The sequence below is a fragment of the Pungitius pungitius genome, chromosome 9 (assembly GCF_949316345.1).
Source record: "Pungitius pungitius chromosome 9, fPunPun2.1, whole genome shotgun sequence".
Lineage (NCBI taxonomy): Eukaryota > Metazoa > Chordata > Actinopteri > Perciformes > Gasterosteidae > Pungitius > Pungitius pungitius.
In genome coordinates, this window is record NC_084908.1 from 15,594,255 (window position 1) to 15,612,178 (window position 17,924).

Here is a 17,924-nt window from a genome sequence, read left to right on the forward strand (position 1 = left end):
AAAGGTTCTTTGATATTATGATAACATTTCCTTCCTAGCATATGAATGCATTGTAGATTTTTAAAAAAACACAAAAAGTATTTCACACAATGTAATTTATGCAAACAGATAAACTAAGTAATACATAAATTAGAATATCACTGCAAATGTAAACCAGAAGAATCCATTCAGAAATGTGACATTACTCCCACACTTGCAGTTAATTGTAATCAACTGATTTAAAACGAAAACAAACGATCACATACATTTAACAAAATGACAGATTAACACTACACAGAAAAAAAGTTCTAAAAAAGCTCTATCTTAATATAAATGAGACAATAAGTCTTTTTTATTATTATATTATTTATTATAGCTGGTGATTTTAATCAAACAAAGCTGACATCTGAATTTCATAGATTCTACCAGCATTTCCACATCAGCAAATACTCCAACAAAGGACTCAATCAGATCATATTTACCTGCTTGTGCTTTCTACCTACTCAAAGCTGAATAAAAGGCCCAAAAGAAAATCATGAAAACCAGTGTAGTTGTTGATAGACGGAGCTACAAACTGCACAGAATGTTCGGGAATGCCGTCAGAACAGGTGAACCACATCCACCTGAGGCAATGTACATCCACAGTGAACTCGTATATCTGCAAATGCATTGACGATACGGTGATCACAAACACAATAAACCCAGTCCCCAAACACAAAGCCTCTAGGAGTGGAGAGGTCAGGGCACCGGAAAGAGGTTGAAAACTGGCATCAAAGAGACAACGCAGAGGCGATGAGACCTCAACACCGACACTAAAGATATGTGACAGCACCCCCCATCATGTGAGAGGGTTTTTTTAAATGTGTCACCGACATCTTCAACACATCGCTGTCACGCGGACAGCGTTCCTCCCCGTTTTAAGACAGTCATAGAATATATAAATGGAAACCACACACACACACACACTCAAAGAAGTAGTTTACTTCGAGCTACATGAGAGAATCAATACTCATATTATACCATATTTAGATACAAGAGTATTATGCTAATAACTTGATAATGGTGTACTATCATGTGGAAGGAAAAGTACCCGGTGAGCAGCTATTGTCCTGGTTCAGTGAAGACAAAAATAAAAAGATACACAATGACACATTTAAGTAAATTTCTTGATGTAGCGGAGTTTCAAATAGGCAACGATGAGTAATATGAACATCATAATGGTCAGAGCCGCATGATTTCCCCACAGTCCCCAGGCGGTGTGCTCTATTCCCAAGTAGTCCAGATACTGCTCCCCTGTACATCTGAAAGAACAACCCCATCACGTCACTTACGCATTAAATAGCAATAGTAGGCAGATTTGACAAATTGTAGTCAACAGAAGTGTTTCTGGAGACATGTTGGACAAGCTTAAATGGAAAAGTCCTAGTTGGTCACAGGTGGTAATAAACCAGTAAGACACAACCAGAGCGAATACTCGGCATGCTGGTCTACTCACGTCGGGCCGACTGTGCTCACACTGCGGTTTGTACCAGCAGGGGACATGTTGGCGTTTTGGATCAGAGCCTCATCACAAAACTTCAAACCCACAAACTCACTGATCTGCAAGGCCTGAACACAGACAACGTAATCAATCAAAGTGGATCGTAGTACATATAGCACATTCGATTCTTGATTGAGACCGCTTGATCAATGGAGGAACATCATATTACCAAAATATGTCAGACATACAAGGAATTTGACTTGGCCGTTGGCGCATAACAGCATAGCTGATCATTATTATTGATCCATTCATGCATTATAATCCATGTCTGTATGTATAATGGGTTGGATTTGACTCAATATTGATATTGTTATTGGCCTCGTCTATCCCATACCTATCTTGCGTTAGTATTATCACGTATGTAACACAGGTCGTTTTTAAATATATAACAAATATTTTATATGAAAAAAATACTGTATAGCCTGAAATGTAAATATTTGGGTTAGATGGTGTCTGAGTGCTGACGTAATTATTGGCTCAATTTAACACCAACTCCTCTTTAATAATTTAATGCATTTCACATGCTGAGTATGTAACTGGTGAACATGTGAAACATCAAAGCTGTATTAAATTAATATACATGTATAGTTTTTTTCTGTCAAAACCTTCTATTATTTGTGACTTACTGCAAAGCCGTAGCGAGGAATGCTGAAGTACCGCAACCAGGCCAGCCAGGCCTTCATGCTGGGTAAGTTCACCAGGAGACCTGAAAAAATCTAAAAACACACCACAAACTGAGGTCTCTTCCTCAGCTGACATGTTGACATAAAAGGAAAAGCTAAAAAAAAAAAACAGCAACTGTGCTTGAAATCCATTGGTGCGCGTGCGAGTCTCTCACCATCATGAAAACAAAGGTGATGGTCATGTAGATGTTGGCGAGGGCCACGATGCTCTGGTCAGCCGAAATGGCCATGGTCAACGCTGTGGCTGTGTAAGCCACCAGGGTCACGGTCAGCGTGAAGATGGCGAAGGACGCAGCTGTGGATTTGAGCCCTGAGTGGACGGAGGGACGGATCCATATCAAAAAATGGTTTCATTTTGAACAAGAGCATCTGCAGCTTAACTTCATGCCTATAATGTAGTGATCAAATAAAGTTAGGCATGATGAGACGTTAATTACTGACTCAAAACACACACCTGTGGTTCTGCATTTAAAATTCCGTACTTAATCCAGTGCTAAGTATCCACACATGTGACAATCCTACCAATCATGAAGTAGACAATGCTGCTGAAGATGACAGAGGTGATGGTGCGCAGAGCGATGTCCGCCAGGATCTTAGAGAGGAAGTAGACGGACACTCGGTAGTAGCCACTGATGTACTCGTGCCTGTCACAGGAAAAGCAGAAAACAAATTCTTAACTCTGCCCACTTATTCCCAATTTATTTTTAATTTTCCACATAGATGTTATAATGATGTCAGGGTCCTGCACGACTTCCATACAGCAGACGGATTAAATCAAATAATCTGAATAACAAATATCTAATACGTTAATCTAGTTTGCTGTGCATTTAACGCACTAAGTGACCCCCCTCCCCCCCCTCCCTCCCCTCGACCTCTATTACATACACAAACAGTTTCCTCTCCATGATGAAGAGCTCCGCTGCAGACACCGTGCTGAAACACTGGTTGATTGTGATGAAGAAGAGGACCCCCATCCTGTTAGAACGGAGAAGCAAAACCTCATCATGGAGTCTCTCTGGGGCGTCATTGCAACATTTTCACATCATATTCCACAAATACTATACGTGCTGGTTGCAGGTGTCTGAAGAGAGAGAAGGGCACACACATAATATAGTATATTAAAAAGACAGTGACAAAGGGAACAAATGAAAAGGATTGAAGAGTTGAAAACAATGAAAATAGCTTGACATTATGGTTATTTAATGAAGTGAAAATCAGGAAAAAATCAAAAGGATTTTGACAAAAATCCCAATTCTGTTTGTAGTCTTAAATAAGTAAGTACAATAAAATCAAAACATTTTCCATTGAGTTTGACACGCCATGTAAACATGTTCTGCTTTGCTTATTACATTGAAAATAGTTGACTCTAGAGGGAGAGTTGGGAGGGATTATGGTACTAAATGCGACGTGTCCCTATCTACAGACTTAAAGGGCAAACTAAATCCACTTTGACCCGCACCCAGTGAAAAGGGGGCAGGGCTGGACAACTTGAGACATTTAAGCCGCACACACTGGTGTCTACTATACTGCCTACGCATTGCCCATGTATATAAGGACATTAAGTCCTTATATTTCACTGAACCATACACAGAAAAAAAAGAAGGAGCGAGACCATTGAAATGTCTAATGTGCTTCGCTGAGTACCAGGTTGTGCCCAATAAAACTCGTTAAGACGATTAGCCGCGCAGGAGCTGCTCTACAATTCACCTCCAAAAGCAAGCGACTCACTTAAAAACTGAAAAATGCACTTTAATGCATGTATTACATAGGTATTGTTTTTATAGAAATGAGCATACCTTTGTACATATTATAACAGATATAGAGATCATAATAGTCAGTATTTTATGCATAATAAATAATAAGAATTTTAATAATAACAAATGTATTAGTTTATAAGCCAATAAATCAAAGGGTAGTTCTTTGTCATGATACCTTGTGATTAATATTGGGACAGCTGAGTAGGTGATGTTGGAGCACAATGGTGTTTGTTATTGTTGACTGTTTTGCATACTGTGCAGTATTCCAGCAGGTTTCTCACCTGTTCTGCATCCCACTCTGATCCTCTTTGACCCCGAAGAAAATGGCTCCAACAACGAGGGCGAGGAAAATGTTGACCCCGAGCTGCACGGACAAAAAACAAGAGACTTAATAGAAGCATCGATAAACATCCAAAACGTCTGCTTTTAAATTAGCAGCCATGGTCATAACCCAAACTATTTTATTTTAAACCAACGGCCTTCAGGTCACCACACAACACGAGATGAAAATGAAACAAAAGGATCGTCTTTTTACTTCTTTGATACTCATCCCCCTTTTTAATGCTCTTTGTTAAGCGTCACACTCTTATGAAGGTGTCATAATAATTCTGTTAAGCTACTTTGACAATTCATGCACAGTGCAAGTAGAAGAGGTGCCAGAAACACCGCGACTGTTTAAGTAATTTATGGTTAAACAAAGAAAGGTTTGGAGATTTAAACTATTGAGATGATCAAAAGTTTTTAATACCTTTTAATACCGTTCTTTTGCAATCCATGGAAGGAGTCAGTCACACACTTCTAACTGTGTACTGTCACAAATTCATTTTGAATCTAAATAAGATTGAAGCCGAATCCTCTTTGACAGAAACAACGGCTGATTCTGGGGATCTGGAGCGGACAAGAGTGAGAAAAGTGAAAGCAACACAAGTTTTAATCCCAACAATTTACCGAGTGTGATGGGACTAAGTGGTTCCCAGGGTGAGGGGATAAGCTAATAAGGTTGAGCCTTTTTCACCTCATTCCCCGCGGTCCCTCATGTGAAAGTGGGGCAGTGGAGTGACGGATCATGAAGGCATCATGTGATGAGTCGCGGACCGGGGGCCTAAGGCCCGAGGCGCTTTGTCCAGATATGATATCAGTTCAGATCCCGGCCCCAAGGGGCCAGAGTGTGGTCGCAACAGTCACCAAAGCCGATTACGGCGCCCACGCCACCTAGAGCCTCTCTTGGAGGATTATTTTGACTTATTTGGAGCCAATTAACTGTTAATAATTCTTAAAGTGAGGAGACTTCTGACGGCATTTTGCCGCCATGGGGTGACTGATGAGAGCATTAAGTCTCGACCCCTCCTAAGTGGTGTCTGTGCATCCCGTTCAAGGTGATGACAGCCCTGACATTGATTATTTTTCTGCTATCTTCACTCTATGAGACTGTTTAAACAGTTACTCATGTGACTCAGTTGAGACGTGATGGACCTGAGTAGAAAGACCTCAGATCAATAAATGTATTAAAATGAAGTGCTGTGTACAGTTGTTTTATGGAGCGTGAATTATTGAAGTTATAGTGGGGATATTGTTGTTTGAACACAAAAGTTACTGCTGCCCCCAAAACATATGGAACAAATTCATCTTTCCCATATTACATTTTGGGGAATTCCCTTATTTTCTTTTTGTTGAATTTGACGCAGAGGACGGTGAACCCAAAGCTTGAAGAAGTGAATAATAATGAATTGCGTATTTGCTGTGTGTCCAGTGCAATAAAAAGTGTACGACTGTGGAGTTCTTGCCGTTGACCGGTGTTGTTGGTGAGTAGTAGAGACGCATACCTGGGCCACAGACGTCTGTGGGGTCAGCATGAGGTTCTGGAAGGTTCTCTTGAGAACCCAGCGCAGCTGGTGGCAGAAGGAGCTGTTGTAGGTGATGGCGTGAGCCGTCGAGTACGAGAAGCACTTCTTCTCCTGGACGATGAGCTCCAGCTCGGCTCTCGTGTCGCTGGAGTAGCTGCTGTTCCTGTACTCCTCCACCAGGTTCTCCTGGATGCTCTGCCTGGATCTGACCAGCTCCTCAAAGTCCAAATCTGGACATGCGCAAGGGGGGGAAGTTACAGATGTAGGAACATGGAATACATGAGGTCTGTGTCCTCATTCAGAATATGTCTGTTCTCTGTGATTCTATTAATCTAAACTTAGTCCTCTAATTATATTGATTATCTCCAGGGTGTGTTCAATTAGAGCTTATTTCTAGATTGTATTGTTGCTCTTTCAATGTTTAATATAAATGTATTTGGATTCATTGCGGTTTTTTTGTATATCTGCATTATATATAAAGCATAGTAGGTTTTTTTGTTAAAAGAAATGAAAAAACTCTTAATAATAATAATAATAATAATAATAATACACATCACATATCATAAAATGGTATAAAAAGCCTTTCCAAACTAGTAAATAAAGTTGTTCAAAAGCAACCTTCAAGTAAGGCTAAAAATCCTCCCCTTATGTAAACCACCTTGACAGTATTTTCCTCTTAATCGCCGTTACCTTCAGAGCCATGGGCTTTGGTCATGCTTGTGGCGGCGGAGTCTCCATTAATGACATCCAGAAAGAAGTCCGCCGGGTTGTTGTGGGGCTCACAGAGGTAACCTGCAACGTGGGATCACAGGATCACCCATCTTCTATCAACGCGTTACCTGGTGGTGTTAATAGACTCACCGATGCCGGTGAAGTAGTCCAAAGCGTTTGGCGCCGGTCCGTGATAAACCATTCTACCACCGACCAGCAGGGTCAGAGAGTCAAACAGGCGGTAGATGGAGTATCGCGGTTGGTGGATGGACATAATTATGGTTCTCCCATCGCTGGCCATTCTGAAAAAAAGACACATAGTATAGTATATGTATTCAAATAAATAAAATGAAGATTCCTTTCGGATTCAAAAAACACCACACACTATAAAGTCATTAAACGTATGTTAAAGAAATTGTAAATTAATCAAATCATTAATTATAATTAAAAACTGCAGTCAAAGACAAGTGTCACACATAGTCTGTCTTTTTTTTTCATTTTAGTTAATTTAACTAAAACTATTCAAAAGCTTTTTCAAAATGTAATATTTTCCTCAAGAAGTATTTTAAATGTAGGTAATAAAGATTCTGCTATATGGGGTGATCCATATCATGATGTTGTATTAAGACACAGACTTGAAATAAAAAGTAAATGAAATTAAATGAAAAGTTTGATCAAAACAACCTTTTCATTTTAAAGGTAACTTTTGCTCCAACATCAGCCAAAACATTTCTCTAAAGAAGTGTGCAGATGTTTTAACATCATATTGAATTGGATACAGGTTCAGTTTCGGGGCAACACAAGGACAACGCCGTAAACTCCACAGTGAAGTCAGAGGAACGGCACAGCGGCTCCTCTGTCACCTCTTCAGCAGCAGCAGCACAGAGTTAGCGGTGCTGGCGTCCAGTCCGGTGGTCGGCTCGTCCAGGAAGAGGACCGAGGGATCAATAATCAGCTCCATGCCGATGTTTGTCCTCTTCCTCTCTCCCCCCGAGATCCCCCTGGTCATCTGTGTGCCCACCTGAGGGAAGACAACGCGCAGGAGTCGGTCGTAGCCCGTGGCCGACGTCCGGTGTGTGTCGTAAGTGGGACGTAGGTGAGTGTGTGTGTGTGTGTGTTTGCCTTGGAGTCGGCCACTTTGGTGAGACCCAGCTCTTTGATGAGGTGATTGACTCGAGCCTCCTTCTCGCCCTGATGCACCGAGCTGGACAGGCGCAGTGCGGCGGAGAAGCTAAGATTCTCCCTCACTGTCAGGGTGCCCATGACCACGTCCTCCTGTTTAGAGGAGACAAGAGCCTCGGGGTCAAAGGGTCAAAGATCGGCTGTTTTGTGGTCTTCCACAGAGAAATGCAGAGAATGTATGTATGAATTGATGATGTAACAGTGCTTAAAGGGGCTATAAGCATTTTTCAAATATTAACAAGTTCTCATTCACTCAAATCTGCAGGTTTTTTTGTGTCTTTGGGGGTCACTGTTTTGGTTTTATATTATTTGGTTATATATTTGGTTGGCACTTTGAGCTCAGCGTCAAACAGCCGGTCAGAGAAAGGTACGTCAAACGATATGAACATCATAGCAAATGGAAAAAAAGACAAAAAAACAGAGACTACACATCAATGTTCGTGCAGGCTGAAATAATTGAACTGATTGATACGCACCTGAACCACGTAGCCAGAGAGGCACTTGAAGTTGGGAGGCTGTGGTGCTTTGTCAATGAGAACTTCTCCCAAGAGACCTGAAGGATCCTTTCTTGCAGCCAGAATGTCCAAGAATCTTTTCACATAAAAGCAAACCCAAGGAACAATGAATACATCTACACCGACGAACAAAGCGGACGGTTTTCAGTGCGTTGGTTTCTTGGGGCTCGTTTTGATACTCACGAGGACTTTCCACTTCCAGTAGGTCCGAGAATAGCGTTGAGGCCCGGTCTCATAATCCCACTGCAAGACAATGACACACACACACACACTCCCTGTAAGCAATTCAACACGGATTAATTCATTGGAAGGCAAAGATCAAGGCATACTTAAATACTTTGCATTCATAATCCAAGATTTTCCCTTCACTCTTTAAGGATTGTGAGGACTGAACAAAAGAAAGTGATTCTTGAACATGTGATGAAACACATTAATCACCTTAACTACTGCACTTTTTTAAAACAAATGGACCTCCCCCCATCAAAATAAAACAATATCCATGAAGAGATTAAGCAGTGGTTAAAAATGAAAACATGTCTTGGAAGCTGTACGTGAAGAAAAAAAATAATTACACTGTGGTGTAAAATTCGAGAAAGAGAGAAGAGAAAGAGTCCGTAATATAAAATGGAATGAAAAGACTCGTGGATCACGTGGCGGTGTTTAATTCGTTCCTCTGGCAGACTGCTCTTTAGTGCACCAGAGAGATTATATGCAAGAAACCATGCTTAATATCATTTAATTAACCCTGGGGCGGGAAAAGGCCTAGAAACTTGTGTGAAATGATTCTTTCTTCCATGGGAAATGTCAGTTTGATTTAACACCACCACAAAGAAACCACGTAAAGAGTCTATTCACTATTGTTCTACCTGATGTTGGGACACAATGAGCCATATTGAGCTGCGATAAGGAAACACTTCTTTTTTTTTTTTTACCACGACACGGTCTCCTAAATTCAGAATCTCTGCTATCAATAACATTTTTTTGTCTTGTTGACTAAGAAAAATGCTCGTAATTAATCAGCAGCAAACGATGGGAGAAAACAACAAGCGATCAATCGGAAATCTGAGTTTCAGTGTGTGAATGACGAGGGAAAACATGAAAAGGGAAAGATGCAACCCGATAAAAGACACAAAACAAATAGAATAATTTAAACAATGTACAATTTTTAACGACTGACTTGAGGTCGAACAGTATCCCCTTGTGAGCGCTTTTCCTTTTGCACAAGAAGCCGCTCCTCTGCAGAACTTTGTACTGGATGTTGTGGAAGCTCACGGTGGAGCCGCGCGGCCGCTTCTTCTGGTCAAGGGCCGCGGCGACCTTTGACCCGGCCGACCCGTTGGTGCCGACGTCGTCGGTCATCGCGACGTTGATGTGGCAGCCTCTCTCCGTCATCTCACGCCGCGAGCGCGTTACCTACCGGAGCGACGCAGACAGAGGAATGCATGTCAGGGTGTCACACAGCGCATTTCACACATACGTGTGTGTGTGTGTGTGTGTGTGGCTGCTGTTAAATTGAGCAAAAGATGTGATAGGTTAAGATCTGGGAGGCTTATTGTTACGCCGCAGCTCAAATAAATTCCTGGGTAATGCATACTCACAACACAACTCTCAGCTTCCGTGAGTTATTACCGATGTTACGGCACAAACCCATTTCCCCCCCCCCCCCCCCGACCTTTTTACACAGGCCTTCTTAAAAGTGTACATTATATGTGTGTCAGTCATTTGGAACAGATGTATCTCAAAAGGAATAACACGACTGAAGCAGTGACGTTGAGCCACTTACACATCAACATATATTTCCATTCATGCAGATGTTTTAAGGATGCAGTGATGTGACACCCAGAAAGGTCTTTACCTTGTCTCACTTAGTTAACCAAATCAAAATGGCATCATTAACCATTAATTGTCCTTTGACTTTGAAGAAGGATGGATCAGTAAAGAGATCTGTCAATAAAAAGCTACCCGATTGCCCCAAAGAGATGAAATGTTTAACAAAATGAAGTAAAAAGGTGGATAAAGGGAGCGATTTTGACCAGAAATAAAAATGTAGTGCATGACTTCCAGAAAGACTTCATTGATCTCATATAGCTTCAAAAGGGACAATACTAAAGAGCCATAATGAATAAAAACCAGAGGTTCATCTTCTTTTTCTTATTGTTAGTTTAAAGCGTTATAAGTGACGACTGAAATTAGTTCTACGATGTAACTGTGTAGAATGTGTAGTAAAAACATGGCTCCACTATAATAAGAGGATTTGAAGCATCGAAAGGGCTTTGAACAAAGGAAGTGTCTAATATATTATTGAGATGAACTGTTTGCTTATGAAAGGTCACAAAAATTGTGAAAAAGACTGAATCCAATTAATCAAATCAAATAGTGAAAATGTTTTTTTGTAAATGTATTTTTTTGTCTTTCAAAAACCCAAATTTATATCACACAGTTAATGCAGGAACACCCCTTTTGAGAGGCTTAAAACAGCCTTGATAAAACTAAGTTGATTATTTTTTGAGTTGCACAAGATTAATTATTTTTTATATTCCCGTAACTACACCAAACAACCTTATTCCCACAGAAGCAACGTGCTTTCGAACAATAATGGTCTGAATTCCTGATGTTGTTGCAAAGAAGTGAAAAAGCTTAGTTGCAGTGACTCACCGGGCTGTGAGAAGTCTGCGTGGAGGTCGCTGCTGCTGCTGCTGCTGCACACGGACACAGCAGAGAGACTGTGCAGGTCCCCAAACATCAGGTTCCTCACCATGCAGACACACGCACCCAGCCGAGGTCTCACCGAGCCGCACAGCACTTTAACCCTTTGTTGGCCCGTAGCCGAGTTACAGCCAACTGTCTGACCCTCATCCAGGTGCACGAGGAAAGACCTGTTGTCTCGGACTAAACTCAAAAACCTTCAGTGCATTGGTGTCATTTTTAGACCAGCAGGCTGCAACGTGGATAAAATGTGTCCAGTAGGGTTTTGAATTAATGGGAGTATTTTCACAGTGCAGTTATGCTACGTGATTTGAATGCTCAAAATTAGCTTCAGGCTCCATTTATCAGTCGACATTTGCACTGTTAAAAGTGAATAAAATGGACGAGATGTTAAAGGAGTTGATCATTTTTGTGTCAAGTTTTTAATTGAATGGACACAAGCCGGTTCAGACCAGGAATACAGTGCTGACAGAGTCACATTTAGGTCCCAGATATAGATCCACAGTTAAAATGATTGCATTTAAAAGACATTGAAATAAAATACATTAAAGGAAAAACACACTGTGATAGAGGACTGTGAACGATAAAGACGTTTATAAGGAGAACGTGTTAATTGCAAGTCCTTATTATGTTTCATCCAATATGTGAAATAGCAGAGGAAAAAAAAACATGTATTTACAAAACATCTCTAAATGGTGTTTGAGGAAAAAACAGATAGCTGCACAACATCTCACGGAATAATGATGATAAATATGAAACGCTGCATTTCTCAAGCTTAAACAACCACAACACAAAAATACCAACAGTAGTCGATCGGATGGTTCAAGTCTGCTAACGAATCCACACACGAGGTCCAGAGAGACCATGCGTACCGCTGAAGGACTCCTGTACTCGGCAGGATGGAGATTTCTTAGTCGTGGAGAGCATTTAAACAAACATTCACATCTTCAAATTCTTTAGTGTTGGGTTAAGTGTGCTGTGATCTTTCTCTGCCACATTAATGGTGTCAAAGCTTGATTACTGGTTGTACTTAAGATACATTAAAAATAATGTAGCTCCACTCAAAGTAAAGTCCTGTGTCTGAACGTTTCTGGTATGAGACTTCCTTCAGAGGAGATGTTACGTAACAATATCCAGCAGTTTTCCAGATGTACATAAATATAATTATTTACAAAACATACAAGTGTACATTTCTTTGATCTGGACGCTTCACGGTGCACCTACAAGACCATTTCCAATCAGTTTAGATATTAACACTTAAACCAGCTCACATAACAAGAAGCAGGAATATCTTCGAGCAGCCAATCAAATGCTGTTCATGTAAAACAGCTGTGAGCAACATCATTCACAATTATTCACCAGATCATGTTTCATTCTGGGTTGCATGTGCAATTACACATTAACGTTGCTTTTGGGGTGTCAGTGAGTGTGAGTACCTGGAGAGGGATATGTGCAGTGTTCAAACGGTAGTCCTTAGACGAGGAGATGTGCGTAGTAATGAATACTCGGATATGTTGACCCAAACAACACCCAGTCCTTAAAACCTAACCTAAGCGGGTAGAACGAAGCTGACCGATGCAGGTGATAATACACATTATGTAAAGAGAAGCGTTTGTTGTTGTTTCTTCACCATAAACATATGCAAGTGCAGAATAAGGACTGAGTGGCACGGCGTTCGCAGGGTGTGTGTTGGGCAGAGAAGGGAAAGACTACAGCACACAATGTGTCCTGTATGTTACTAATGACCTGGCCTCTACCCAGGAGGCCTTCAGTTAAAAACAAACAAAAGCTCTACATTGAATTTATAATTTGCATATCAATAAAGCATCGAAATATTTGGAACAGCCATACCGGTTATCCAGTCAAACACCTCACAGCACCTATAAGGTCATTGGCCTTCTAGTAGATTAAATAATTTATAAAATAAGGATATTTTTCATTTTGTGCAGATCATAAATCCACCGCTTGTTACCACATGGAGGCAAACACACATGAATATGCTTTAAGTAACATGTCGTAACCCTTAGGTTTTACTGTTTGGGCCAACCACACTTTCTTAATGTTTCCATAAGGACATTGATTTTTGATTGTATTGCACAAATGAATTCGGTCACAGACCAGAAACCTTTCGGGTCTACGCCCAGCGGCCGCTGGACACAACGCTTCTGCTGAAGGAGAAACTCGTGTCCGAGCTCTTGTGTTTTCCCCAAGCACCAAAGGGCACCACCACAATCGTGCTGTTGTCCTCTGAGCCGTACTGGAGAGACTGAAAGAGAAAATAAAACAACATGAGGGAAATCTGGTTACAGATTCTAGTCTAGATCCTGACGATAAAAGTCAAGCGGGTCGGCCCTGAAGTTACCAACAGCTTTCGCCCAGGCGCACTTTAGGTGGGCTGACCTTTAATGCAGATCTGCCATTCTCATTTCAATGAGAATGGCGCAGCCCAAGTGTAACGCCTGGTGGTAAATGATGAAATGACAACCTCTGTATGCACTTGGCGAGGCATAGGCCATGGCAAAGGTAATCAGGAAGTCTCACTGTATATACGTTGTGTGGTTTCACTATGGGATTTAAGAAGGAAAGTAGGGACATCTTACCTGGTCAGCTATTCTCTGAGCTGCCTCCTTGGGGTCGTGGCACTGGTTGATGACGTTGCAGATCTCCTGACTATTCATGATGAAGTTAATGCCATCCGTGGTCAGCGCCAAGAACGAGTCGTGGGCGTGGTGCAACTGAGGAAAGGCCGGGCCATATTTAAAGTACTGTCCTCCTGAGCACTACTAAATGGTTATTTTCTTTGTAAAAGAGATTTAAAAAAATTAATCTCAAGAGCGAATCGTGAAGGTGCAAGAACACTTCTTCCCAAACACTCCCCGTTTGTAAAAACCTACCGATACCCTCTTGGTTTCAGGCTCAGCGATGACCCCCGTGCTCTTCAGGTCAAAGTCTCCGATGCTGCGCGTCATGGCCAACCTCCCGTTGACGTTTGGCTGCCCGAGACTGTTCCAGGTGATAAAACCCCCGCTTCGCTTTACCCTTGAAGCATCAGAAAATAAAAAAACTTCAATGCTTTACTGTTGATCTTATAGCACCACTGATGTTTTTTTGCTTGAAATGAAAAACGTTGCATCACCCTCCTGCCCCCGGCCTCTTTGTACCTCTCTTTCTCGTCCTTCCTCTCGGGAGTGTGGTCGGCAGTGAGTTTCAGGGCCTTGCCTTTGCGGCAGAGCATGGCGCGGCTATCGCCGACACTGGCCACCACCAGCTCGATGCCGTCCCTCAGCAGCGCCACAGTGGAGGTGGTTCCTGTGTTCGTCCCCGGATCTAAACAGACATTAAAGCAAACGTCAATGGTGGAACGCACAAAATAAAAAGGTTCACACAAAAAAAAAGCCTTGTTTGCAACAACCACAAATAGTTTCTCACAATGTAGTATCCACACAATTAAACAGTAACACATGGGTGGGAGTCATATGGTGGTTTTACAGCAAACTAGAGATCACAGCAGTAAACAATAGAGAAGGATGTCACACATGCAGGTTGAACGGTCTCATTACAGTGTTGAGGTTAAGCACTTAAGTTTATAGCAGTTAGGCTAAAACTAAAAACAATTAGCGTTGACTGACAGAACACTGAATAGATATGATTCATTGGAGTTCCTCACGCACACGTGCATGCATTTATCTAGAGTCTCAAATGTGAAAAATGTGCATGATAAGCTAAGTGAAATATAATTACATGGTAATAGTAAATAGAACATATTAATGCACTCCAACAGCAAGAGGTCCCTTTAACATTGAACTCTGCAATGTCATTCTAGACAACTCTGTGTATTGGTAAATATTTAACAAATAAACACTAAACTAAAGTGACTGATTTTATAAAACAAAAAACGTGGTTTTATCCCGCAGCATTTATAGACAAAAGTCAGCATTAGACCTTTCCCATCTCCAGAAACAACAAACGACTTTAAGACGTGCGTGTTGTTTTGAGCCTAATTTGCATTTTAAACATGCTGCGTCTCATGGACTACATCCGTCAAGGACCACAAATACAACTTGTAAACAAACTGAAGCGCTTTCTCACATGAAGCGTTGTATACACTTGGTGAGAGGAAAAAAAGGGAAGAGAGAGGGAGAGAGAGCGGAGTTAGAGAAAGATAGGGAACCTTCCAGTAGTCCAGGATTTAGGACCCGCTGGACTCTCCATCAATATCTAGCCTCTCGTCATCCACATGGGTGCCAAGGGCCTCCAGCTCTTAGCTGGTTCAGCAGCTGCCGTAGATAACATGCACACACACACACAGGCATATTGGGACATTTCACACAGCGCGGCCGTTGTATGGCCACGACAAAGGTATACTAGCTTTTATATTAGCAGAAAACTTTAAATGGGACATAATTCTGTTTGTGAGAAAAGTTCATTTGAAACGTTTTATATGGCACGGGCAAACATGTAGGCCGTGTGACTTATTGAGAGAAACGTTTTGCATTCACATTTAAGTGATGCCTAAATGACCCCTTATACTGTATCACTTTCAATGGCTGCGCAAAACGTATACATTTCACATTGACAGATATTTAACAGAGGAGTGACAAATTAAAGGAAAAACAACATTAGTGCTTTCATTAATTCATCCATATATATATATATATATATATATATATATATATATAAACACACATCCTACAATGTTTTTCCTTTTATATTTGTTTACTTCCTTGTGTAAATGTGTTGTGAAGCAGTCAAGCGCTGCCCTCAGTGCATTTGCTCTACTTGTAGCTGGGTTATTGTATAGTTTCTGACTAACGTTGGGTTGCATTGAAGACCTGCTTGGGTCATGACTGTTGTAAAATCAAAGACTTTAAAGCCAAAGTAAGTTCGATTTTGAAGAGAGGAAAAAAAAGCTTCATTACATGAATACATGTTTGTAAATATATAACATATATATAAAAGAATATATTTGCATGTAAAATGAAAGCCTAACAACCTACCCTTTGGACAGAAGTGCAAGTGCCTTGCAAGAGCTTTGTCTATTTCAAGGAAAGCCTTCCTTAAAACTACTTCCAGATTGGACTCCTCCGCAACAAGATCCCTTTAAAAGACAACCAAAGATCTACATTGTTACTACATCTAAATACCAGCAGAAAAAGTAGTGGGTTTCTTATCACATATAGAAGTTGTTAATCAGTAAATATGCTTCCTGTGGTACAGATTTCTGATAACAACATATTCAATGAACTCCTTACTTGATGAATTTCTCCATGTATTTTTCACAAAAGTCAGCTGCCCCTGGCCCGCCGTGCCCATCAAACACAGCAAAGTAAAGGATGCTGTCAGTCATCTGGGAAACCTGGAAGCGGTCTTCATTGTCTTTGCGTTGACCGATAAGCGAGGAACAGCCCACCCTGGATAAGCTGACTTTGGGAATGGGCTTCCCGTAGCGGATGCTGGAAGGCAGCAGAATGGGCTCGTCGATACGATTGTCCCAGATGCCAAATGAATCCCAGGTAGTCGGTTGGCCACTGCTGTCTGCGTCAAAGCGGGTGTTGCTGTGTAGGTTTCCTGAAGGGCTGTAAAGTTGTCGCTGGAAGATTGTGAACTGAGGTCGGCTGACCTGTTGGAATGGGAGTGGGACTTGGGCCATGTGTAAAAGACCATTACGTCCCACATGGGAACCACTGCACCTTGCGAGGCGCCCGAGACAGGCTGCTGACATCACCCTTACAGCTCAAACAGGAGAAGCACTGGATGGAGTACAGGGGATTTGTTGTCTGAAGACAATCAAGGGAAATCAATGGTTAATCAGCCATCAACTGATAATCCCTAAAACCACATTGTTATCAAATAAACCCAGAATAATTCATATATTTACAAACATTGCTGGTGGATACAACATATTAAATATAAACTGGAAGTAAAAAAAGTAAAAAAATAAAATCACGGCTCATCCTTTCTGTCCAATTAAAATCCCATAAATGTTAGCAGCAGCATGTCATCAAGTAACGTTAAGATCAACTTTGACGTTAATCTTACATGAATGATGCAACTCTTTAGTCACGTAGCTGCCTGTGCTAACGAGAACAAATCTAACAATAGCAATATCTCGATGATATAATGAAGAAAAGCACCGTGAGAGTTGGGGGTTCAGTACAAATAATCACATCATAATAAATAACATATGTTTATTGGACAAACGTTCCGAGCTTTCTGTTTTCGCGGCCATAGCATTAGCTGTGTTAGCTAACTAGCTACCATAGCGATGGCTATATTTAGCTGAGTAGCTGGTTAGCTAGCTGGCTAGCGTTAGCAAGGAGTTCACATTCTGACCAACACTAACGAGACAACTCCTTGACCTTTCAGTGGTGTGTTGAGTAAAACTCGTACCTTTGATATTTTATTTTCCGTAGCAGGCAATAGTCCTCCGATAGTTTTATGAAAACCGTCGCTAATGACTGACCTAAAACCGTCGTCCTCGTCTCGCCCCACTGTTTTAGCTCTTCTGTGTTATCAAACACAGCCTCAAATGTGAGCGCGCCAATCAGCAGTACAGAGGCTTCTACGCCCACTACCACGCCCACTATTACGCACATAAGCCGTATGGTGACGCACTAAATCGCGCGTGCGGAGCGAATGATTGGTCGACGAAACTATTAATGACATCTGGAGGCACCATTCATGTTATTGGGGACTTTGGTAGCCTGTGGCGAAACAGAGGACCATTGGATTTGTGTTATATAAGTCGTCTGAGGGCTTGAATGTTTATAGCTCAATGGCCCCGTCTCGCTTCAGTGTGATGTGACCTAGTGATTCCACATACCTCTTCATGATAGACTTGAGGGCTTATTTTAGTCAACAAGTATACTCCTATATTCACACACATCTATAGACGCTAATTCAAGTACAGCTGAACATTCAGGGCAACACTGAATCTCCCTCTGTTTTTGCTAAATACAATTGTTTAATTTACTAAAACGTTGGACCTGCGTGAAGAGAATAACTTT

General features: G+C 41.4%; 2 protein-coding genes across 2 annotated transcripts; both read right to left on the bottom strand.

Moving 5' to 3' along the window:
* Window positions 1-983: 983 nt before the first annotated feature.
* On the bottom strand, window positions 984-9,603 carry abcg2d (ATP binding cassette subfamily G member 2 (JR blood group)). The gene is made up of 15 exons (XM_037472642.2): window positions 9,389-9,603; window positions 8,395-8,454; window positions 8,173-8,287; window positions 7,637-7,789; window positions 7,378-7,535; window positions 6,665-6,816; window positions 6,494-6,595; window positions 5,783-6,033; window positions 4,241-4,323; window positions 3,088-3,177; window positions 2,725-2,846; window positions 2,358-2,512; window positions 2,146-2,235; window positions 1,475-1,587; window positions 984-1,280 (listed from the first exon to the last, which is right to left on the bottom strand). The coding sequence occupies exons 1-15, from the start codon at window positions 9,601-9,603 to the stop codon at window positions 1,133-1,135; spliced, it is 2,007 nt and encodes a 668-aa protein (XP_037328539.2). The 3' UTR covers window positions 984-1,132.
* A 1,717-nt stretch (window positions 9,604-11,320) lies between these two features.
* Window positions 11,321-17,471, bottom strand: ppm1kb (protein phosphatase, Mg2+/Mn2+ dependent 1Kb). The gene is made up of 7 exons (XM_037472518.2): window positions 17,308-17,471; window positions 16,170-16,694; window positions 15,915-16,015; window positions 14,079-14,244; window positions 13,812-13,956; window positions 13,518-13,652; window positions 11,321-13,183 (listed from the first exon to the last, which is right to left on the bottom strand). The coding sequence occupies exons 2-7, from the start codon at window positions 16,637-16,639 to the stop codon at window positions 13,052-13,054; spliced, it is 1,149 nt and encodes a 382-aa protein (XP_037328415.1). The 5' UTR covers window positions 16,640-16,694; window positions 17,308-17,471; the 3' UTR covers window positions 11,321-13,051.
* Window positions 17,472-17,924: the final 453 nt, after the last annotated feature.

Excerpts from the sequence above, each read along its gene's own strand:
- abcg2d (XM_037472642.2), bottom strand. The coding sequence starts at position 9,603 with ATGACGGAGAGAGGCTGCCACATCAACGTCGCGATGACCGACGACGTC. Across the intron at positions 7,790-8,172 it reads TCTCTGGCTACGTGGTTCAG|GAGGACGTGGTCATGGGCAC; the intron begins GTGCGTATCAAT and ends TCCTCTAAACAG. Across the intron at positions 1,588-2,145 it reads TTCCTCGCTACGGCTTTGCA|GCCTTGCAGATCAGTGAGTT; the intron begins GTAAGTCACAAA and ends GTCTGTGTTCAG.
- ppm1kb (XM_037472518.2), bottom strand. The coding sequence starts at position 16,639 with ATGTCAGCAGCCTGTCTCGGGCGCCTCGCAAGGTGCAGTGGTTCCCAT. Across the intron at positions 14,245-15,914 it reads CTTGCACTTCTGTCCAAAGG|ATCCGGGGACGAACACAGGA; the intron begins GTAGGTTGTTAG and ends ATGTCTGTTTAG. Across the intron at positions 13,957-14,078 it reads AGGAAGGACGAGAAAGAGAG|GGTAAAGCGAAGCGGGGGTT; the intron begins GTACAAAGAGGC and ends TGATGCTTCAAG.